Raw genomic sequence first — 22,884 nt, 5'->3', positions numbered from 1 at the left:
CCGTCTGGAATGCGGTGCGATCCTGCAGCCTGCGAACTCTATCAGATTTAGGGTGCTGGGGCGATCACCTATTGTCTACATGAACCTTGTTCGGTCTGCGATATGTCCAAATTCTGCTCCGTAAAGTCCTAGCCCAGTGGGTGCCAGGGGCGCAGATCCTTAGAAAAAGACAAGAAGAGGAAAAGAAAAAGGACAGTAAATGATCGAGAATCCCATGTATGGCTCGAAACTGCCGACCCGTCACCTTTAGGGGGCGATGAGAGGCACCGAGGATAATCCTCGGTACACACAACACCGTGTGTCTTGTTGAACAGCTCTTCCGGGAGTGAAGTAAGATCCAGTCACGATGTATTAGACTGGTAATAGAAGGCTTGCTTCAGGCGCCTCGCTAACTAACGGTGACCATAAAAACCTTTTCAAGTGACTGCCGATCTCTGCCCCTACAGGCCCAACCGCGAAATAGTTGCACACGAGAGAGCATACTCGTCATCGGCACTGACTCCTATGGTGAAAGACAGCAGTCAGCAGCAAATGTTGCTGCTATCTGTTTTGCAATGTTGAAATATTGATGTATCTCAACTGGAAGCTGTCTCTTGTAGACAGCATTTGCAGGTGTCTGTCAAAAGGGTTGCGGGATGCAAGAGAGCGACATCCGGCGGGCCGGCGGGTGGCTAGTGATAACTTAACAGTCATTAACTTATTGATTGAACTCCCTTTGTACATGTACTTGCGTACCGGTACTCTGTTTTGAGCTTGAAGATGTTCGGTGCAGACCATCCTTCAAGCTTAGCGAAAGTAGCACCTGTCTGCTGCATGATGATGTTGAGCTGTCTACCTTTTTTTCCCAAAGGATTTACTACGTTTGAATGTGTGGTCAATTGAGGACAGAACCACGGGGGTTCGGTCTTCATCTTATTTTACCGCCGCTTTTGTTTCACTGAGCAGAAGCCACGAGTGACAGGATTACAAGCATGAGGAATTGGACCCTCCCTTGAATGGACCAGGAGATCGAGGCTCCGGAAAGAGATGGGGCTGGTCACCAATAATAATAGTATCACAATGAGGTTGTCGTCCGGCAATCATGACCCCAAATATCGCACGTATAGTAATAATCATAGCCATGGTGCTCGCACGGACAAGGATGGTCGGCTGTGCCAGATCCTTGGAAAGACGGTGGTCTAGAAAGGTCGCCGCGCTAGGCTTTTAGCAGCGGCCTACGTAGCAAGGAAAAACAGATTGCCGCATTGCGTCCCCACAACGTCAGCCTCGCGCTTCAACATGCTCCCCTCAGCAGGTGTTTGGTGTTGATTGAACGAGATTGGCAAAATGCTGGGGGTTTATGGTGTATCTGCCCACTATCTATGTCTGCTTCCTGGGAGGAAAAAGAATGATCACGGCCCTGAGATTCGCCCCGGGAAAGCAAGTACATCTACTCCGTATCTGTGGGACATTTTCTTAACTGCAAGGAAGACAGGCCAACGGACCATCGTCCAAGAGAAGCGGTGTGCATCCGGGGGTATCCTGGGCTGTAGGAGACGGGGATCTCATCATTGTTCTGTCTCTACTCCGTATATCCTCGACGAGCCGAATAGAGGCTGACCAGCCAGTAAGATATTTAACATCGTCACCCGGCGTCATGTTACCCACTCCGAATCACAAATCGTCCATAGGCCGAACATGCTCAAGTGGATCCAGTCAGGTACAGTACGTCAAGCCTGTTCTCCGGACATCCTGGAGGCTGATGAAATTTTCCGGCGAGGACGCTGAGTTGGTGTAGATGCACTCTGCAAATGAAAGTGGCCGTTCTACCATTAGTGAACACCTTAGAAGAGCCTTCTTTGTGTTCCAGTCACAAGCTGTTTGATATATGATACGGCAATCTTTTGGTGGGATGAGTATATGTATAGGGTAAGTAGAACACGAGTGATCTGGTATGCCTCATTGCCTGCAGACTAGCTCGAATTATAGAATCTAGTAGTAGACTGGGGTAGTACGAAGTGAAATTGCTGGTGCCCCGTGTGCCACCTTTCACTTGTCTCGCCTAGACATTTGCTGTGCGACCGTGATAATAACCTACTGGGGCAGTTCTGCTTGCGTTCATGGCAACTGTCGAAATGGACCCATCTCTCCCTTGCGCCGTCTTACTGCCATTTTAAGACGGGCAAAAGTCGCAGCACGAAGCGGTACCGTGTTGGGACGGATGCGAAATAAACTACAGCTTGCGAGGCTCGGAAATAGGAGTCGATCGCCGATGGCATTGTCCTCCTGCTTCGACTGAAAAGAGAAAGTCATAAGAGCCAAGCTCCGGAATCTGGAACCTTTGATGTTATAGTGAAATAGACTATGCAGGGTTATAACGCACAAGGAAAGGAATCGGTGATTTGTATTGCTTGTCAAAGACCTGACAATCCAAGAAACTGGGCGCGGAGATCGCAAGAACCAGATTATACGAGTCATTTGTTCGAATCCTGCAGAAATGGAAGAGAACGAATACCAGGCTAGCTAAGGTATATTACCGCGTCGACTCAGCACAATAAATTAGGACCCTTATCTTCTTTGTACGTCAAGTTGGAGTAAGCTCTCTTGAACGTGACCGGGAAAAGATATATATGCACGAAGATAGATAGACGTATGGACGAGATGGTTTTCGCACATACCTCAAGTATGCCAATCTTGAGGAGTTTTGGTCGAGGCAGATCGATAGTAGTTCATCCAGCCCTTTGAAGAATAGGCGCCACAGCGAACAAAGCTCAGCGGGGAAAGTGTTCCATGGAACGCCCGAAGGGACGACGAGTCCCGATCCGACTAACACCACTAACGGTTGTGTCTCCAATGGAAGGGAATAGAGTTCATGTACCGACTTCTTTATGGCTTCCATGCTCGCTTCCAGCCATAGCAGATCAATCGATTTCTGTCTCGTCTACTAAACTAACTGCGGAATCCTCTCCAACACTATCCTATCATCTTCCGGTGGTCAGGCAGAAACCAGCCTACCTATGAAATCGAAGTGCGCACGGAGATTCCGCCACTGGACCCGTGGAGGTGTTCGCAAATCGACTCATCGAATCTTCTTCTCTCGTCGGCCACACGTTGCCCCTTCAATCTGGAATGAACCTCTGCAGGGCGAGACACCTGGAGAGGATGTGTATTATGACTCTAGTTACAGAATTTTGAAGGCTGAGCTGAAGGCTGAGCAGACAGGCGAGGTAGGGATTAGTACAGTAGTTACATACCTGACTAGTACTGATTAACTCAGTACGGAGTAGATAGGTAGATTACCTATAGTACCTAGTTACTAGCCTCTTAGATAGCCTCACGGTTCTTGCTCTCTCATCCAGGCCTTCCATCTGGCCTTGTCTGTGGATTTCTTTTTGTCTTCAAACTCTGGCGGTTTAGGATGTCAAGAGAAAGTCTCTTTTTTAGGGCCCTCGGTCGGGTTAACATTGTTATTATCATACAATTTCTATATTGGTTTTCTTCGACTAGTTCTAGAATGGGGGGTGTGGGCAGGGGGAGGGGTTCCTTTTTTTTTTTTTTTTTTGTCTTTTTTTTCCCTTTACCCCCTCTGCCCTCTGCACACCCGTCACCCTTTCGTCTCAGAGTTCTGGTCAATTCCTTGGGTGGATTCCCCTCGCTTTTTACTCCTGATTATCCACCTTCTCCGCACCCACTTTCAAACCCAAGGTCGATTCTTGCCGTCACTAGTAAGTTACTAGGTAGTCGCTCCTCAGTACCAAAAAAAATTACCGACGCATCAAGTAATCTGTAATTCTTCCAGTCCCCTTACCCTACCAAAATCAAAGAAGAAATTCTGGAAACAGAAATAAAGGAAATAAAAGGAAAAGGAAAAAGAAAAACAAATGTTAGAGGGGACACACGCACACACATACACCACACACACACACACACACACACCCTTCCAATCCATCAAACGGGGCATCTGAAAGTAGTCGGCCCACCTGCAGCCCTTCCCAATCGATAGGAAGCAACCCGACACTGGACTGACTGGATACACTGGGTCTGGGCTTTTCCTATCGATTACTTGATGGGTACTCCGTACCGTTTGGTTGCTGTTCGTCATCCATCCATGAATGAAATGAATCAATGAATGGTTTGTTTCTGCTCTTTTTTATTTGACTACGGTCTTACCCTGCCCTGCCACTTTGACCTCAACAAACCCCTCCCCTCTCGGCCCGCTTGTTACGTCTTCCCACACCCTCTTCTTTCTCTTGCTTCCGTCAACCATCACCCACATTACCACAAACCTACCTCCTCTACACCTCTACATCCCCTCACCCCCTCACCCCTGCTCGACGCCGTGCAAACGTTTGTTCCGCCCGTCGTCTGACCCAACAGGAATTGTTGCTGTTGTTGGTTTTCTCTCTGTCGCCCTTTATCCACCTGGGGGTCATTGCTGACAGACGGCTGTCTCGCAGTCTGTTGTTCCTTCAGTCCCCGCTTCTATTTTGAGTCCAGCAGCTTGACAAATCTTCCGGTCTTCGGGGGTACGGCTTTCGAATCGTCCCTCTCTGGCTTGGTGGTCTCAACTCGTCTCAAATATGACGCCGTGCTCGGGTGGTACTACCCGGTGATGATTGCCTTATAGTTCTGGCCCGGTTAACCTGCAACCTCATCGGTGGCCTACCAGCGGCGAACAACGCATCAAGAGATTAGTACCTTTGACCTGGAAAACACCCACCCCTTCCCAACCAAATCTTCTATTGGGTACTTGCTCCTTTCTTTTCGCATTGATTTTTTTCTCATCCAGCCTCCTCCCTTGCCCACCTCTCTTTGGGAAAAGGGCAGAGTCGAAGGAGGACAATCCGCTGACTCTCCGCCTGAAGGATGCAAGATGTCCGGGAGTGATGTTGAGCACGCTTCCCGGCTCTTGGACGTCAGCCCGCGGTTATCTTCCTCAAACACCCACGATATTCACAATTCCTATTACCGTTCCCTGTCAAACGACCCTTACCACGTCTCCCTAGCCGCGCCCTCCTTCTCTCCTTCTCTGTCGGGTAAAACGTATGCCACTGAACCGAGTTTCACAAGCCTGCAACCTTACTCCCTACCTGCAACCCTTCCCTCCGACGATCATAAGGACAATTCTGGCCGATCTTCGCCTGACCCTGACGACTTTTATCGAGCGCAACTGCCCACAGGCAATTATACTGTGAATGATGGTGCTGTGGACGAAGACCAGAGTGACGTAACCGCAGAGCAGCGTCCCCATCTATTCCAGCGTGTTTCCTCGGTACCAATACATTCGATCGAGTCCTCAGGCGGGAGTACGGGTCAGGGTCGTTCTTTTTCCGACTCGTCGTATAAGGGCGTTGGTGGTAACTCCGCTTGGGGCTCCTCCGCGCGGGCCTCGACGACCAGGGCCAGGCAGACATCATTCAAAGACCTGGTCAACAAGTTTAATAACAATAGCGACCAGGTTCTCCCCGTTCCTTCGTCACTCACAGCTGGATCTCGGGCACCATCGAGGGCTGCTAGTCCTACCAGCCCAGTAGGAGGATCACATCGGTCGGGAGCGCTTCCTCGTTCGCGTGAGGCTCACGACACGGCCAATGCACAAGAGCTTCCTCGCTGGCATTCCCTAAATACCTTTGGTGAAGACACGTCGGATCCGGTTTCTCTACCGCTTCGACCAATTGACCAGGGCGGGAATATCCTGAACAACCGCAATTCAGATAGAGATCCCCGACGTGCAGTCTTCGGCGAGAAACTCAGTGTCGATACGGGGTTTCTGGGCGCTGAGTACCCTGCTTCGCGTCGTCGCGGATCTGAGGGGAATATTCTCAGCTCAAGTCCCGCTTTCTTAGACCACCTAGACCATTCATCCGGTCCAACACCACTAACACCCACCGCATGGTACCTTGGACGTACCCCATTCTTGGAAGAAGTGAGCACAGGCAGCAGTCCGAATAATCACAGAAGAACACAAAGCGATTTCGTCGGGACTTTGTCGGTGGAAACGGCCGTGCGGCCTTCTGATTTCCACATGGCTGTTCCCGCCCCCTTGCAGTCCGGTTCTCAAACATTTCAAGAACATTCAAACGCTAAATCTCGCATTCCGATTTCATCTCACCGCCTTCATTCAACATCGGATTCAGACGAGTCTTCCACCCCCTCGAGGACCGGTTTTACGGGGTCCGGAAGTCATTCGACGGTTCGAGTTCCCCTGCCACCGAAAGGCACTAGCCGCCTTCCAAAACCGTCGCCTAAAGCACAGCGTGACACGTCACACAATGATCATCACGTCCTGATAACACCACCACGCACCCACGCCCGGTCCCGTCGTCAAATCCCCGAGAGCAGTGGTCTCTTGGAAGCTTATATAGAGGCGCCTCCGCCAGCCAAATCGCCACCCCTCCGGAGCTCCCGGCCTCGGCAACCCGTATCACATACTACCCTCCAGACTCCACGATCGAGAGTCGTTGAAACCGTGTCGAACTTCCAGAGGCAGATTAATCGTGACCGAGAGTCTAGGAATTCGCGACCTTGGGATCGCCGATTGCCAGAGTTGGGCAATGTTGACTTTGCGACCCGACGTGAAAGGATTCAACAGGCATTCAATCGCACGGTACAGGAGAATGAGAGAAAGGAGGAGAAAGCGGCCGAGATTCGACGTCGAAATAAGGAATTGGAAGACACGAAAGGCACCAACGCCGCTGAACTTGAAGCATTGCAGGCTGAGCAGCAAGACTTTGGTGACTCTGCGCTCATGAAGGATGACCTTCCTGTCGCAGACGAAGCAGCGGGTGTAGGTCACGAGCAGTTGAACCTGGAGCAAGAGCCCGAAGAAACGCGGACGGTACCCCAATTATATGTCGATACACATGTGGTCTTGCAGGGGAAGCAAACTGAAACCTTTGAGTCGCATACAACCATGGATTCTCCAACATTAGGGCACCAGCCTGTTATTGCTGGTGAGCTGGAGAGTGACTGCGATGCACACGGGGCTCCTGTGTCTGCTTCAACCTCGGAATCCAATGAGACACATGTCACCGCTTTCGACATAGAACCACAAGTCGACCTCATGCAAAATCAACATGCTTCGCATCGAGCATTGTTGACTCAAATCATGCACATACGCGAGTCGAGCTCCAGCAGTTCATCATGTGATGAACAAGATTGTAGCCTCTCTGAGGCTGACGACAAAGAGTCGGTGCCCATCATGCTACGGGATGCGCTGGGCTTCGATGACCATACGGACAGCAGCGAAAATCAGGAGCCGTGCGACCTCTATACACAACATGAAACAACAGACAACGAGATGTCCCACCGATGGAGTATTAGTTCTTGGTCATCATCCCTCCACAACCAGCATTCTACAGACGAACAGTGCGAGCGCAGTGTTGATGACATCCCACCACCTCGCCATTCCGCTGATGGGAGTGAGTTTGCAACTCATTCATGTTCTGCGTCGTCCTGTACTCGGTCTGAGACTGGTTACCCGCCCGCGAATCCATTGACACAGATATCATTACACGACTTGAAGACAGAGGCTGTGCCACAAGCCAATCTTTATACACTGACTAGTGCCCCTAGCTTAGCCAGGCTCGGGGGCTGGGACTCCAAGCGAGTCAGTCAGCTCTACATCCAAGAGATCGCTAACGGCCGAGGGCTTGGTCTCCCCTTGCCGCCTATACGTGCTTCTCCGGAGCCCCAACAGCTAGCCGTTCATACGAAGGAAGACGACGGGTCTGAGGACGCGAGTTCGGTCCCTCATAGCACAGATATGCCTGCCTCTGAGCGGACCAGATACGCAGCCAGTCTCGTCATGCGGGACGACTGGGAGCATGCATCTCCTTCGATCATGGATTGGATGCAGGTTGCTGCCGCGGATGGTTCAACTCCGCAAGGCGAACGAAGCGATTCGGCGTCTAGACTAGACAATGCTTCCACGCCGCGGCTGGACACGTCAAGCGCCTGGGATCCATCGCAGCAAGGGACAGAAGGACGTCTCGAACTGGCACTCAACGTCCAGGTCCCTCAGGACTCGCATTTCCATGAACATAGCTTGACCCTTGGTCATAGGCAAGCGGCAACCGACATCGCGCAGCCACCCACTCAATATGATTCAGCCGCCACTATCGCAAATCAGCGTTTCAGCACCTATATCAATGGGATATTCTCTCCTTTGGACCCTATAAATAGCACAGGGAGCAGTGAAAATTCATCTCTGCAGCGGCTTGAACCGACGCTATCTCCGGAGACGCTGCACTCGTCTGCTACATCACTGGCACATTCAAGCTCTGAGCATCTCCAGTCCAAACCCCAGTCGCCTTCGCCCGAACAACGGCGGCTGAAGAAACGACGAAACGTGATCAAGGAGCTCATTGATACTGAATACACCTTTGGTCGGGATATGAAAGTTGTTGACGATATATATAAGGGAACCTCGAGTTCATGTTTGGACCTCTCTTCCGAAGACGTCAAAGTTCTCTTCGCAAATTCCGACCAAGTCGTTCAGTTTTCTATGGCTTTCCAAGACGCCCTGAAAGAGGCCGCGAAAAGTGTCTATGTAATGCCAAAGTCGCAAAGATGGAGCAGCAAGCGCAGTGCGCGACATCGCCAAGCTTCAAGGAACGAAGACAAATCAGATAACATGGGCCTCTCGGACCATGAGAAGGACCAAATGACATTCATTGGACAGGCTTTTGTGGCACACATTGGCGACATGGAAAAGGTTTATGCGGATTATCTCAAGAATCACGACGCTGCTAATAGAAAGCTCCAAACTCTGCAGCGAAACCCGAAAGTGGCGATCTGGCTCAAGGAGTGTCGTGATTGGGCTTCCGATCTCACAACTGCATGGGATTTGGACTCCTTACTGGTGAAGCCCGTACAGAGGATTCTGAAGTATCCTCTATTACTGTCTGAACTTCTCGACTCGACACCCAATGATCATCCTGACCGGACAGCTCTCATTACTGCTTTCGAGGAGGTTACCAATATCTCTGTCAGAATCAATGAAATGAAAAAGCGTGCGGATCTTGTGGGTCAGGTGGTCGGACGTAAACGCAAGGAGTCTGATGTTCGGACCGGCTTTTCCAAGGCTTTTGGCAGACGCACCGAGAAGCTGAAGCAGCAAGTAGGACTCATCGACTTGTTCGAAGATAAAGAATACGACAGCCTATCCCAGAAGTTTGGAGATAACTTTTTCCAGCTGCAGCTCGTCATGCGTGATGCAGAATCATACACAAAAGAGGTCCAGAGCTCAATGGATTGTTTCAACGAATTTGTCACTGCGATCGAAGGATTTGTCGATGTCGCGCAGTCGAATTATGTCGAGCTGGAAGGGAAATGGCGGGAGCTTAAAGTCTCTGTTCAGGCCATCATGACGGTGGCTTTACCCGACCATGTAAGTGCAACATCATGCTTAGGAAGAGTTGAACCTGTCGATCTCCATTACTAACAGGTGGCCATTCAATCATTCAGCTTGCGGTGGTCCGAAAAAGCGTCATCGATCCGATGGTCACCCTACTCAAGCTCCACGATGGTCCCCAGAGAGTGATGAAGAAGCGCGACAAGCGACTAATGGACTATGTTCGTTTCAAGAGCATAAAGGACCGAGGGGACAAGCCTGACAAGAAGACGACGGAACAAGGGGAACAATTCATTGCCCTCAATGAAACCCTCAAGGATGAGCTTCCGAAGCTCTATGCTCTCACTGCCAAATTGATGGAGGCGTGTCTGAAGAACTTTGTGCAGATTCAAACCACCTGGTTTCATCAATTGCAAAGAAATCTTGGATCCTTATTCGAGGCATTTCCAGAGGACATTCAAAAGATCGTTGAGAATTGGTCCTCCAAGTTCAACTATGCTGAAGGGCAGGTGCTCTCGCTTGGAAGCTGCAATGGATCCTTGCTCGCCGATACCATGAATCTTGTCAACTTCAACACGCCTTCGAGTGGGGCAACCATCAGCTCGCCTCGACGACCTTCCACGGTGAACAGTGTCAGCACGCGGATGGGTTCGACGGTTGAAGAATCGCCCAAAGCGTCTCAGGAATTCAGTATCGGCGGCTATCCTTTCCAGTCGCCCAGCGTCGACAGCCAATCTCAAGTGTCTTTGGGGCGACGTAGGGCAGACTCGACATTCTCCGGCCGTGCCCATGAATCCGCTGAAATCCCTAGAAGCCAAGTGCTTCAGCAAGTGACCAGCGCATCAACAGTGTCGCTTGCAGCATCCGGCTCTAATACTGAGTCATTCCCGAGCCTGCCCAGATTGAGCCTCGACTCCCCATTCTTAGTCGATGTCATTGGTCCCTCCCAAACAGAGACTAGGCCTGATGATGAACAACATGCGTCGTCGAGTGGCCAGTACTCGAACTTCTTCTCCTCAGCGATGCCGATGTCGGATAATCCACAAGAGAACACACCAATGGATCACGAGCCCCCGAAAGAGCCAGCAGTCCTTTTTCTCGCAGCCAGTATATACGAATTCAATATTGATCGCGCTCGAAGAGAAGCTGGTTACCCATATCTGACATACGTTGTGGGCGAGATCTTTGATGTCATTGCTGAGAAAGGCGAACTGTGGCTGGCTAAGAACCAAGATGATCCCGAGCGTCAGGTCGGCTGGATCTGGAACAAACACTTTGCGAAGCTAACGAACTAGAGCACTCGTTCTGCACGTTCACTCTGGTTACAAGTCTTACAAGCCTAAGGAACCATGTCTTGGTGCGACTCTTCCCCGGGCGACGACTCATTCAAATTTACAATCTCATGCCTCCGCATGTCATACACATCTATGATCTTACATGGTGGTACCTTTGACAGTGCGACATTGTTTATACTATTAATTTCCTCTTACCTGTCCTTATATTCCCTCATTGTTTTTGAGTTCAGCGCGTTGGGCGGGGATTTCATGTTGGCAAGTATTTTCTGCTTTCTCTGGTCTGGAATTATGCTTGGGCGCTTGTTATGATTGGATGAAAAGGATGTGGGGTGGATGGTTGGTGAACTTCATGCCATAGGCGAGATTTGCAGACGGTCATTTCTGTTAAAGATTGGTGTTGCTTCTGCTCAAAGAGCTTGCATGCATGCCTTTGAAGATGTATTTGTTTAGATACCCCCTCGATTAAGACGAAGAGATATTGTTTATTGTTGATGCGATCTTGCAAGTAAAGTATGTAGTACAGTACTATCTGTACTATCCCAAGCCAATGCTAAGTACACAAATATACGACTTGAATGTATTTATTTCCATTAAACCCTTAGAACCTGATACTAAGCCTCAGCCAGCTTATTCTTTGGGGGTGGATGCTCAGCCACCGAGGAGTGACGTGCATGGCGTAGCGGTGTGGCTGATGAGAAATCTCCTTGCTGGAATTTGCCGAGGATAACAACAGGCCCCTCCCTCCTCTTCTCTATCGCTAATGAAGTCGGGTCGATTCTCTCGTTAAATCCTTCCTTCTTGCCTGTGGGACCTTCATTTCCCGCCTTATGGTTCTCAGTCTGTAGCTTAATTCGACCTTATATTTTTCTAACCCCACATTCGCCTACTGTGCATGAAAACTAGAGCCCACTTTCGCCGAAGTCCGATTAAGCTGTTCAACCTTCGATTCCTTCTGCGTCCTCCGCCGCCTTAGCCTGCCGCCTATGAAACCAAATCGAACCCACTAGAGAGAGCGCGCGATTGTTATAATTAGACTCGCACTCGTTTGACGACTATCAGAATTAACTGCCACAATATACTGATAACTGCACCTCAAACAACCTACACCTCATCTCTAGACCCACCCGTGCGCATCGCCGTTGACCTGCATCTGCAGCAAAACCAAAGCACATCCCCCTCACACAATTGGACAGCTTATACTCGGGCTTGAGCCATCATAGCATACGTGCTGCGTGGCATTCCATTTTTCCTGTCGCCAAATCCAAGCGTGGACGGAGGCTGGGATTGCGACGGAGCTTTGTCTACTGCATCCGCAACGACACTGTGAGATCGGATCTAGTGACCAAGTCTCAAGATGCGGGACGGTGGCCTGGGAGGCAAATTGGTGAAGAGAATGAAACGATTCGGTGATACTGTGAGTTTCCTGGGCTACGGTCATACTCCGTGTCAGACATCTGGCTAATCGAGATGACTCCCCAACTGCAGTTAAACCCTGATGACGCGTACCTAAGCTGTGAGTTCATGCTACGGGTTCTTCTGGTGAATATTCGGTCGTGGCGTTGAGAATCCAACTAATTGGTCTTGTTCATGAATAGATCATGATATTCGATGTATGTTGCCTTCGTTCCTCGCAAAATCCGGAGAGATTCTGACCAGAATTCTAGTAACCAGAGGAGACATGCAATCTTTAAAAGATGACTGGCTCACCGATAATGTTCGTTGATATCATGTTGTTGGTCATTCATGCACATTGGTCGTGGCTGGTATCAGAGCTGACATGATATACCTACCTGCCTAGGTAATCTCTTTCTGGGAAGAGTGTGTTAGCCCCCGATTCTCTTCTCTCTCCGAATCAAGGACTGATGACATGCGCCAGATATCTCGAGCGGGAATTCCTCTCCCATTCCAAATCCGCCAATATCGTTCTTCTGCGCCCCAGCATGTCCTTTATGATTCTCCAGACGCCAGACCCTCGAACTCTCCGCGAGGCCCTACCGGACTTTTCCCGTACTACGCATGTTTTCCTGCCGATCAATGATTGTCGTAACGTCACCGAAGCCGAGGGCGGCACACACTGGTCATTGCTGCTCGTATCGATCGTTGACGGCCTCGCTTTTCATTATGATTCCCTGCCCCCTGGAAACTTCTGGGAGGCCCAGGCTGTGACGATGAAGTTAGGAAATTTGTTGAATCGGAATATCCGATACGTCCATTTGGAAGACTCGCCCGTTCAGGAGAACGGGAGTGACTGTGGGGTGTTCGTCTGCTTGAGCATGCGGTATCTCTTGTTGAAGCGATTATTGACAGCGAATACGAACGAGAAAGTCAGTTTGAGTCTAGGCGGAAGAAAGGTGGATGCGAGATCCGGCCGGAAAGAAATCGCGCGGATCATTGAGGGGTTCAGGAAGGAGGGGGAGAGGCGAAGATCGTATGTTTCCCTTGGTTTCGGTGCATTGTTCTCACGATACCCGACGTGGTTGCTAATGAATAGATGAATAAGGGCGAGTATGAGCCCAATGGGTCATAGGTCGACAAGTCCGCCTAGGATCGAGTGATGGGTGGTGTTTCTGTATAAATTTGAAGGGACGGCTTGGAGCTGTTGGGAGAACTCATATTAATAAGGGACGGAGAGGGGCGGTTAATGTTTTTACAACCCGTCCCTCCTCTCTATTCCGACTTCACTACATTGTTAGTTCATCATTACGCACCGCTACCCTCTGGCAGAGGAGGCTCTACAATCCTACAACCCCATGGCCGTCGGTTGCTTAGGTGGGATGGATAAAAGACGCTGAGCATGGCTGGCTGGCTGGCTGGCTGGATGGGCGTTCTTAACATGATCATCTTTGGCTTTTGCATTCTGTGTTTGTTCAGCAATGACATGATACCTCTGTTCTCTCGAGCCAGACTAATAAGCTATCTGAAATGCATATTAAGTGAGATATCACGGTTGACTTGGCCTTGTCTGTGCTTCGTGTCTCTGATGGTGTATGATTCGAGGACTAACTCATCCCATGTACAGTACCTCCTAGCCTTTCAGCCGAATGTACAGTAGATGCTCTTAAGACTTGGTGGTATAGAACCCGCTTCTGGTCCTACTGCTTCTACTGCTTCTACAGCTGTACCCGGCTTGACGACGAGTGTTCGCACTCAAGAGGCTGAAGATCGATGGAAACAAGCAGGTAGGTGTCGATTGAATAAGTTTACCACATACGGAGAGTCACTTGTATATACCAACGGAATGCTTGGCAGATTGACATTGACCCGCCGAGGTCTGTGCACGAGGCACGTGGTGGGTTGGGAAGGATTTCTCCTGTCATTTTCCCGAGCATAACAACGGTCCTCGGGAGGGGGGGGGGGGGGGGGGGTTGACCTCCTTTGGTTTTCTGATGTCGGGCCTGGGAATTCAGGGTGACTCGCTGTATCGTCTCGTCCAGATTGCGCCGAATGTAAGTTACCCATGGCACGGTGACCTATCAATATCACTTTTGTCCCCGAGCTCGCTGAGTTTCCAACTACTTCGTAATGTAATGATTCTCAATATCATGGTAGTCTTGAAGACAAAAGAATTGTCCTACAGTGGAGTAGGATGGGAAGTTACCGGCGGTGGGTTCCAGGGTATTTTTGGGGGGGGAACAAACACTCTGGCAGACAATAGGATAGCTGTAGTACGAGTACTATGTACATCAGCACGGACACGGCAAAGAATATGGGTAGTTGGATGGGATGGCGATCAGAAGTGACATCAATAGCACGTTTCGAATAAATAAGGTTACTTGGATCGTCGTCATCGGGGGATTCCTCGCCTTTTCTCTCCGACTCTCTTGTTCGGTGGAAGTGACAAGAGAGAGAATGGGAGGGATTGTGTGGGAAGAATAAACCAAGAGAGACTTTGTCCTGTAAGGTATGCTCATGGTATGCATGATCTGAGGTCCGAGAGAGAGGGAGGGAGCTATAACAACATCCGTATTTGGATTTGTCTTCCAACACTCAATACGAATAGGGAGGAGGAGGATCAGCCTTCTCGACTTTAATAGTCGTCGCCTTGAATAACTATACATAGGAGTCTAAACCTCACCTTTCCCCATGTCATGGTCGGTTGGGAGAATCGGCGATCGTCGTCATTAGGGGGGGAGGTGCATTCAAAATACGGAGTATTATACACATAGAAAGGAGGCTAAGTGTCTACCAACGGATGGAGTAATCTACGTACATAGTAGTACGTGGAAGAAATGCGTGTCCCTAGGTCCAGGTCCTGTACAAACCGGTTTGCCTTTTTCGCGGGGTGTGCAAGGTTTCCAATGTTCCTGGAACTCCACGTTTGCTGGCCCCTTATCCTGGAAGTACTACTAGAGTATAAGTAGCTGGTCGTCAGAGGCCTTACTCGATGTGGCTAGCGAGTACTCATACCTTATCACTGAACTAGTGTGGAGAGGAAAGCATGTACTTGATAACATACTGTACTCGGTACGAGTATGAGGAGCAGGAGTATAACGTAACGATGGCAACTATGTAAATAGTCTCATCCAACCGTACCCACTTGGACTGGGTGATCGGCGGGGGGATGATGTAATCGGATCATCCATCTGTGCACTAGTATGCTCATGACTTGCACAGTATGTGTATGTAATACACGCTCTGGGAGGCCGAGGGAGTACTATTCGTAGCTCGAGCGGGAAGTCGCGGGTGTCTATATTCGTTTTCTGAGAGTTGGTTGAAGGTTGGGTGAATAAGCTTCTATGGTAGTGGTGGGCGGTGGTGGCACTGTCTCGCATACGGTTGATATCATTCCGGTGGGGAAGAGCGGTGACGGCTGTGGCAAAAGGGGAAAGGAAGGGGAGTTAGCTTAGAAGTCATGACATAATTAATGCTAGGCACACGATATTGACGGGTGTTCAATGGAAGTACCTCGGTTGGTGGAAAGATGAGCAAGATGGGCGAGATAAGCAGAAATATTTGGTAAGGCACGCAATAAATAGCCGGATTAGATGGACAACACTGATACAGTTGTTCTATCAAGAACACTTAAAAGAAGGCTGCAATGCTTGAGATTGGTTTCACCCATACAAGACAACAAGACAAGAATACAGACCACGAACGCCGACCCAATGACAAAACCAGATTATGCGGAATACTCTGGGGAAACAAGCAATTGTATACACAGTAGACATAAAAAGACAAGCCACCCGAGCAATCCAGCGACGATCGAACGTGCCGGCCGCAATGGAAAGTCTATAGATAGATTGCGATCATCGTTCTGCCGGGAACATGCGTGATTAAGACAGGACTAGGATATATGTACCAAAGGGGATATGCGACGCCAATAATGAGGTATAGTAAACCAGCAGTCGATACATACACCCGCACATGAAGCCAAGCGATAGTGGGAAAATCGTTCACCTGTCGAAGGAGAACAGTGTGGATCGTCGATCCAAGAGCGAAAGGAAGCCCCGCGTGGCCAATTGTGTAGACCATCTAGGGTGGAGTAGGGGTTTGGCGAACCTCCGGCTGGTCAGGTCGGTGCTTCTCCCGGGTGCGCATGTACATCCCATCGGACTGAGAGTTCACTGCGGGAGGAGCGTGGATTGAACGAGGGATGCCCGACTGCGACTGCTGCTGCTGCTGTTGCTGAGAGACGATCTCTCGAGCATAAAACTCGACCAGCATTGTGCCATACGCTTCAAGCTCTTCCACAGGAATCGAAAGACGAAAGTCGTTCAAAAGAAGGAATTGGAGCTCAAGGTGGTTAAGTTCAACCAACGGTAATCCTCCAACCTGCATGCAGCTTTGATGTCAGTTCTGCTATGTAGATAATTGGATTAGGAGCGAAGAAGACGAAGATAAGTACCTTTGCATATCGTGAGTTGGTGTAGAAAACATCGGAGAAGAATTTACTGGCACAAGTCACGCCTGCGATGACCAGCCGATGAATGTTGAAGCTATCGACGATAAAAAAGTGAGAAAGCGCCTCTTCCTCGTCCTCGGCGTCCAGAGATGGAGACATGGATGACGGAGTGGACGGGTCTTCTTGGGCGGCGAAGCTGGCAGAAGATGGTGGAGTGGCCAATGGAGAGGCACCTGTCGCCTGTACATTTGACGATCGGAGCGACTGGGGCTGATTGCCATCAGTCCTCAGCATGGAAGCCGATCGGGCCTGGCGACGCCGTAATCGCTCAAGTTGCGACCGGTTGACGAGCTCCGTCATGCGATCAAAATACACCAGAAGACTGAGGAAGACTTCATAAGTGGTGGGACAATATTTGTGAATTCTCGTCAAATAGCTGAGAATGCTGATGCTAGGTACATTCTTGCCATGAAAGGCAAGAACACTGGCGGCCTGTGGAGTGAGGTTTGAGGTCCCGTCGGGGGGTGGTATGTGGCGATGGATATGCTCATGGTGCATGTCGTTGGTCGTAGTTATCTTCGTCAAGAGCCCAGCTACCATCTCAATGATGTCCGTGACCGGCATGGAACTGATTTCGTACTGGCGCTCTTGAGGACCCCACTGTCCCGTCATCCGATCTCTTTGTGCCAACATTTCCTCGCTCGCAAAGCTTTGTATATGGGACAGATCGCGGACCTTGATGCGACTGGGCGAGCTTGCCTCCGAGCCACCTAATGAGCGCAGGGACTGATGAGTCGGCCTCAACTGCGGTGACGCGGGGGATGAATGACTTCGGTTGTGTTGCGTAGATGCCGCGGTCGCGTGTGCATGGCTGGCGCTGACATGAGGGGCATACGTGTGAGGCGCGGCATGGGTGTGATTATCGAAGCGAGATAGATGGCTATCGCTCGTGGTTGTGGTCATTGATGCTGAGTTCGGGTGGGCGCTTGTTATACCCGAGATGGTTGATGACGCCCGCGATGAGGGGTAAGAATTCGAGTCGGAAGGGTGATAGATATAAGGCGGAACATCCTGGGTGGTTTGGTGGGAGGGGAGGCGAGCTGAGGCGGATGTTGACGGCGGGGCTGTGGACGAGGTGGGGGTGGTATTAGACGATGCCGACCTAGAGCCGCCGCCGGTCTCCAGACGTGACGAGGGTTGTTGGAACGAGGCTTGGGTCTGCGACGAGGATCGATAGCCAGATTCCGAAGTAGGTATGGCGCCCCCCAGCATGTTGTAGGAGGATGTATCAAGATGATCCGATCGCGGATGATTTACGATAACGGATCCCATGTCAGGTTTAAACAGAAGTGAGGGTAATTTATGGAAGGGCGGACAGTGGTCGGGGTTGAAATATTGCAACTAGAGCCCAGGCCGGCGAGCAACGGTTAGCGACTGAAGACGACAGTAGGGTCATTGAAGACCAAGGAAAAGGCCAGAATAAATCATAGGAGAAATTTGAGATCAGATTGAAGAAAGTAAGTAGAAGATGGTAGGAGGAGAGAGGGGGGATCTAGCAAGTAAAGAGAGAGGGAGAAGTACGAGATCCAGCGATTGATTGATGGGTTGATTACTTTAGATCGTTCAATGAGCGAAGGGGGAGGGGGAGCGCAGCGAGAGGAGGAGGAGAAGAAGGCGCAGGCGCAGACAGAGAGGGTCTGGATCTGGAGATGCGGCGAGTGAGGGTCAGAGCACTGGGGAATGCGCGATAAACCCGACCCAAGCCTGGAGCGGATAAGGAATCACAGGCAATTGACGGCGGTGGAAAACATGTCCATTGCGATGGGAGATGACAAGATGAATTGAAAGGGGATGAAGGTTAGCTAAAAAAAAAAATAAAGAAGAGAGGAGAACGGGTGGCAAAGAAAAGTGAATGGATGAATGGATAGGTAGGAAGTATGGCGATTGGCAATTGGAGAAATAGAAAATAGGATGGATGGGGAGAGTGAGAGAGTAGGGAGAGAGGAGAGGAGAGGAGAGGAGAATGGAATGGAGAATGGGATGATGATGTTGATGATGCAGCCGCAGCCGTAACAGCAGCAGTAGCAGCAGTAGCACCAGCAGCACCAGCAGCACCAGCAGCACAGCAGCACCAGCAAGAAGGAAGGGAACAAGAAACCCGGGCAGAAAGGCTGGGGTCCACCACGACGAGATCCAGAGCCACTCAGCAGCACTCCCTCTACCACCCAGCAAGACCCAGACCGACCCAAGGGTGGAGTTCTGATTTATTCAACGGGGGAGGAGAGGTTCCCTTCCCCGAATGCAGTAACCAAAGTAGCAAGTAGATGGATCGATCAAGCCGAGGACCAAGAATTCCCTCTCCAAAATCAAGGCAGCTGAGGTCCCGAATGAGATAAATGGATGGTAACTTACGAGTGACAGAGAAGAAAGCAAACATAAAATAAACTAAAATGCAAAAAAATCAAGAGGTAGGTAGCTAGGGAATGGACAAAGAAATAAGTTAGGAAAAAAAAAAAAAGAAACAAGAAACATTGGACAGGGTTGAGACGGAACGGACTGGATTATTATCATGAGACTGAAATGATCCGTCAATTGGGAGGTCGCTCGCTCTCTCATTTTTATCGTTCTCTCCTTTCTTCTCCGATCACCAGTCAAACATCCTACCTAATACATACTAAGGACGACTCAATTCCGAGAAGTTACCAGTCGAGAAAGAAAAATGCCTCGCATCGAGATGTTTCCGCATTGGACTATATCCGGGTCATTCAGCCGTTCTTGTCCATGCTCCTACTCCTGGGTTGAGCCTGCATCAGTACATCTTCACCTCCAGGCTCCAGTATCAGTAGTATCAAAGTGCTCCGTACTCCGTAGGTACTATACGTACAGACGAGTCCGCCCAGAAAACCGGAAAGGATAGTGGCAGTTGGGATCATCCTCCGTCTGAGGGGGGATGGGCGAATCGCGGCTCTGCAGAGGCGCAGGTGTTCATCATCGCTGACTGATTGGTGCTCGTCCCAGAAAACCCGCGAGGCCCTTCGACCGGTCACATCCTCGACCTCTACTACTGATACTGATACTTTAGTGGAGTAATCTCCGGTCTGATATAGCCGCAGCAGTACGAGCTACGAGATATCTACTACCTACACCACTGCAGGCCTACCTATTTAGACTTGCCTTTCTTCTAAGGAAGCCTAAGACGAGGTGGTACTTTGAAAGTGACAGCCCCTGACCGCCGGATCCGAGTGACAATTATAGTCAGGTCAATATCCTCAGTCATGGCAAACAGCCAACCTCCGATAGGAGCTCGATTCGAGCTGACGAGCAGTGGGTGAGGTCAAATCCCAAGCCAAGACACGCATATGATGAGCAAGCACCGCGCAACTTGCTAGAAGATATGACCGTGGTTTGCGAATAGTCCTTCTTCCTGACTCTCGGTTGACAAGACCACGCCTTGTCCTGATTGTCCAGAAGCAGGCTGATTTACCGCTTACATTGGCGGCGAACTCATGCCTAGAATGAGGCTATCTTCAGTGCCAGGGAGAAGGAAAGGTCATGTTGATCGACAGCTAACAACGATATGAATCATCACTCCAAACGGATACACTCATTAGTTGGTAACACCTGGGCCAGTGTAACCCGTGTCCGGCAGGTAGAGATGTCGCTGAGCGCCCTTGGCCGTCAAAACCACCATCCGGATCACACCGCCAGAGCTACCATCCCACTTGATCGCCTCCTGCAGAGCTGACCGAACAAACTGGACGCCTTCTTCCTCAGTCATATTCTCCTTCCAGTTTGCATCGCAGTAGCCGTAGATATAGGTTGAACCAGATCCGCCGATGGAGTACGATTGCTTGTGGAGGGATCCGCCCAGAGGTATCGAGTAAACTTGTCCTCCGTGCCGAGGATCATATCCAGCAATAATGATGCCAGCACTAAACATTGCCATAGTCAATAAAAGAGCAATTCTCGTGGCTCGGAGGGGCACAAAGAACTTGCCTTAGCATGTCCTTGTTCTCATAGCACAGCTCCTGGAACAGTGCGGCGGCAACCTGAGTGCTTGGCGCCTCGTTGTTTGTGATCGAGTACATGTTGAGATGGTAGGATACAATATCAGCCACAGCCTGTGTGTCAGCGGCCGACCCCGAGCGGCAGCACCAAATCGTGTCATGCACCTGTGTCAATTTGTCGGTAACCCGGTTGGCGATGTAAGCTCCAGTGGTCGTTCGGCTGTCGGCACCCAATATAACACCGTCCTTGAAGTTGATTGCCATACTGATGTCGGTTAACAGGATGTCGTAATCATGTAGGGAAAGTCTCACTCACATTGACGTTCCGAGGCTGGACAAGCATGGTATATCAGTTAACTGCCTCACACGAGTTCTTGAATCCATAAACTCACTTAACTTCACCCTTCTTCAGGTGGTTCATATCGACATGAATACCATCTATGAGAGCCGTGAGCTTTGGCATGACGTCCAGTAGATGAGGTTACCACTGACCTTCACCGAGCATCCCCGTCATGCCGTGACCGACCATACTGACTGACGAAATTGTGGAGGTTGGGGAATAGGTAAGGGTATGTATATTGACTGTGTGCCAAAGAACGGTTTATATGGAGGAAAATCGAAGATATGAAAATTTATGATGATTGCATTCAAGAAGTATCTGGCTGAAGGAGTTGATGGATATGAGCTCTGACGGAGCTCTGAAGGCAGGCGAGCGCGTTACGTTGCCAGCAGCTGGAGCTGGTTCCGCCGGGCGGTGAGACAGCGTATCTTTCCTACTGGACAGCTCCCCATCCCCCGCAGGTCTCCTGAACGACTCCCCCCCCCCTCCAGCCATCACTTCCGATGAAACGAACCGACGCTTTAATTTCCGCTAGACCAGTATCTGGCCGCCTGCGAAGCTCACTCGCATTATCATCCTTGCCGTTTATATTCGACTTCTTTGTCTAGGGGTCTTTGATAGCTTCACTTGCTTGATCCAGTCCCAACTCGCAACGCCGCTTTGTCGCATCGGCTATACTATTCTGTTCGCTAGCATGTCTGAGTCGCCGCCTCCACCCTCGTGGACTATCGCCAGCATGGCCAATAGTGCCGTTCAGTTTCTGCGCCTGCCGGTTTTGGCCTCCTCTGGTCTCGCCGTGGTGGCCAGTGGTCTGTTGTACTTTAAGCAAAAGTAAGCAGTGACCCGCATTTGCGCCTGGCTATGATGACAGCGGTGCCTGAGATCTAACCCCGTGCGCAGTGAGCTGATCTATCCTCGAAATGTCCCTGTCGACGCCCGGACCAATGTCCCCAAGCCACAGCAATTCGGCATCACAGATTACGAAGAGCTCCATCTTCCGACCCCGGACGGGGAAACACTACATGCCCTCTTCATTCGTCCTACACGGAAACGCATCGCTCAAGACCTTACAGTGTTGATGTTTCATGGGAACGCGGGTAACATCGGCCATCGTATCCCTATCGCCAAGATACTTCAGGAAATTCTTGGTTGCAATGTGTTGATGTTGGAGTATCGCGGCTACGGCCTTTCGACTGGTACTCCAGATGAGGCAGGATTAAAGGTTGATGCGCAAACCGGCTTGGATTATCTGCGACAAAGGGCCGAGACCAAGGATAGCCAGATCGTTGTATATGGACAGAGCCTGGGCGGAGCGGTCGCGATTGACCTTGTGGCCAAGAACCAAGACAAGGGTGCAATCGCTGGCTTGATCCTCGAAAATACCTTCCTGAGCATTCGCAAATTGATTCCCACGTATGTTCGGCTTGACCCACCGCACACTTCTTACCTACAGGTCGATGGCGATTTTCTGACTTTTCTTAGAGTCTTTCCACCCGCACGATATCTCGCTCGTTTATGCCATCAATACTGGACTAGCGAAGAGGTTTTGCCTAAAATCACGAAGGTGCCTATTCTCTTCCTCAGCGGGCTGAAGGATGAGATTGTACCGTAAGTGTCAACTGCCTTTCTTCCACAGCTCCCCAAAGCTAACAAACTACCTAAACAGACCGTCCAACATGACGCAGCTTTTCGCTGTCTGCAAGTCCAGCCGCAAAGTCTGGCGTACTCTTCCCAACGGTGGACACAATGATAGTGTCGCTGAGCCGGGGTATTTTGAACACATTCATTCCTTTGTCATGGAAGAGATCGTACGACATGATTAGTGAACAATTGTTCAACAGTTGTGCATCTCCTTATCTCAATTATCGGCGAGTTTGTTGTTTCTGTGATGATATCATGTGTGTTCAGCACCGGTCCCGAGCCTTCGATTGATTGCTCGGGATGCCGTCGGTTTTTGCCTTTTCTTGCTCAGTTTATTGTCCTTTGATTTCCCCCTTACGTTGTATTAGAGTGGTGTTTCGGATGCTTCTTCTTCTGGCTGGCTGCCTTCGCGTTTATTTTCAGGA

At 50.2% G+C, this 22,884-nt stretch overlaps 6 protein-coding genes across 6 annotated transcripts; 3 read left to right on the top strand and 3 right to left on the bottom strand.

Moving 5' to 3' along the window:
* Positions 1 to 4,852: 4,852 nt before the first annotated feature.
* Positions 4,853 to 10,629, top strand: BO66DRAFT_325804 (putative Rho guanyl nucleotide exchange factor; the record flags this gene model as incomplete). The annotated part of the gene is made up of 2 exons (XM_025643875.1): positions 4,853 to 9,370; positions 9,448 to 10,629. The coding sequence occupies 2 exons, from the start codon at positions 4,853 to 4,855 to the stop codon at positions 10,627 to 10,629; spliced, it is 5,700 nt and encodes a 1,899-aa protein (XP_025502759.1).
* A 1,354-nt stretch (positions 10,630 to 11,983) lies between these two features.
* On the top strand, positions 11,984 to 13,184 carry BO66DRAFT_439643 (Ulp1 protease family protein; the record flags this gene model as incomplete). Its single annotated transcript, XM_025651169.1, has 7 exons — positions 11,984 to 12,043; positions 12,115 to 12,142; positions 12,225 to 12,239; positions 12,294 to 12,343; positions 12,428 to 12,447; positions 12,506 to 13,057; positions 13,130 to 13,184. The coding sequence occupies 7 exons, from the start codon at positions 11,984 to 11,986 to the stop codon at positions 13,182 to 13,184; spliced, it is 780 nt and encodes a 259-aa protein (XP_025502758.1).
* Positions 13,185 to 16,101: 2,917 nt separating this feature from the next.
* On the bottom strand, positions 16,102 to 17,803 carry BO66DRAFT_325727 (putative cyclin-dependent protein kinase complex component; the record flags this gene model as incomplete). Its single annotated transcript, XM_025643873.1, has 2 exons — positions 16,102 to 16,401; positions 16,475 to 17,803. The coding sequence occupies 2 exons, from the start codon at positions 17,801 to 17,803 to the stop codon at positions 16,102 to 16,104; spliced, it is 1,629 nt and encodes a 542-aa protein (XP_025502757.1).
* Positions 17,804 to 19,131: 1,328 nt separating this feature from the next.
* On the bottom strand, positions 19,132 to 19,551 carry BO66DRAFT_392751 (uncharacterized protein). The gene has a single exon (XM_025647598.1). The coding sequence runs from the start codon at positions 19,402 to 19,404 to the stop codon at positions 19,237 to 19,239; it is 168 nt and encodes a 55-aa protein (XP_025502756.1). The 5' UTR covers positions 19,405 to 19,551; the 3' UTR covers positions 19,132 to 19,236.
* Positions 19,552 to 19,789: 238 nt separating this feature from the next.
* On the bottom strand, positions 19,790 to 21,182 carry pre3 (proteasome core particle subunit beta 1). The gene is made up of 5 exons (XM_025650462.1): positions 20,971 to 21,182; positions 20,871 to 20,916; positions 20,795 to 20,809; positions 20,468 to 20,743; positions 19,790 to 20,403 (listed from the first exon to the last, which is right to left on the bottom strand). Exons 1-5 carry the CDS (start codon positions 21,005 to 21,007, stop codon positions 20,079 to 20,081), a joined length of 699 nt encoding a protein of 232 aa, XP_025502755.1. The 5' UTR covers positions 21,008 to 21,182; the 3' UTR covers positions 19,790 to 20,078.
* Positions 21,183 to 21,302: 120 nt separating this feature from the next.
* On the top strand, positions 21,303 to 22,796 carry BO66DRAFT_117685 (alpha/beta hydrolase). The gene is made up of 4 exons (XM_025641879.1): positions 21,303 to 21,649; positions 21,737 to 22,231; positions 22,301 to 22,426; positions 22,485 to 22,796. Exons 1-4 carry the CDS (start codon positions 21,513 to 21,515, stop codon positions 22,639 to 22,641), a joined length of 915 nt encoding a protein of 304 aa, XP_025502754.1. The 5' UTR covers positions 21,303 to 21,512; the 3' UTR covers positions 22,642 to 22,796.
* The last annotated feature ends 88 nt before the right edge of the window (positions 22,797 to 22,884 follow it).

This window comes from Aspergillus aculeatinus (genome assembly GCF_003184765.1).
Source record: "Aspergillus aculeatinus CBS 121060 unplaced genomic scaffold BO66scaffold_31, whole genome shotgun sequence".
NCBI classification, from domain to species: domain Eukaryota; kingdom Fungi; phylum Ascomycota; class Eurotiomycetes; order Eurotiales; family Aspergillaceae; genus Aspergillus; species Aspergillus aculeatinus.
Note: the sequence above shows the minus strand (reverse complement) of the source record. Positions and strands in the feature narration are given on the sequence as shown.

Bases quoted from the DNA above. Each gene is read 5' to 3' on its own strand.
- BO66DRAFT_392751 (XM_025647598.1), bottom strand. From the start codon at position 19,404: ATGATCCCAACTGCCACTATCCTTTCCGGTTTTCTGGGCGGACTCGTC.
- pre3 (XM_025650462.1), bottom strand. From the start codon at position 21,007: ATGGTCGGTCACGGCATGACGGGGATGCTCGGTGAAG. The intron at 20,917-20,970 runs GTCAGTGGTAAC...CGGCTCTCATAG, and splicing joins GACGGGGATGCTCGGTGAAG to ATGGTATTCATGTCGATATG. The intron at 20,404-20,467 runs GCAAGTTCTTTG...GGCAATGTTTAG, and splicing joins GAGAACAAGGACATGCTAAG to TGCTGGCATCATTATTGCTG.
- BO66DRAFT_117685 (XM_025641879.1), top strand. From the start codon at position 21,513: ATGTCTGAGTCGCCGCCTCCACCCTCGTGGACTATCGCCAGCATGGCC. The intron at 21,650-21,736 runs GTAAGCAGTGAC...GATCTATCCTCG, and splicing joins CTGTTGTACTTTAAGCAAAA to AAATGTCCCTGTCGACGCCC. The intron at 22,427-22,484 runs GTAAGTGTCAAC...CTACCTAAACAG, and splicing joins CTGAAGGATGAGATTGTACC to ACCGTCCAACATGACGCAGC.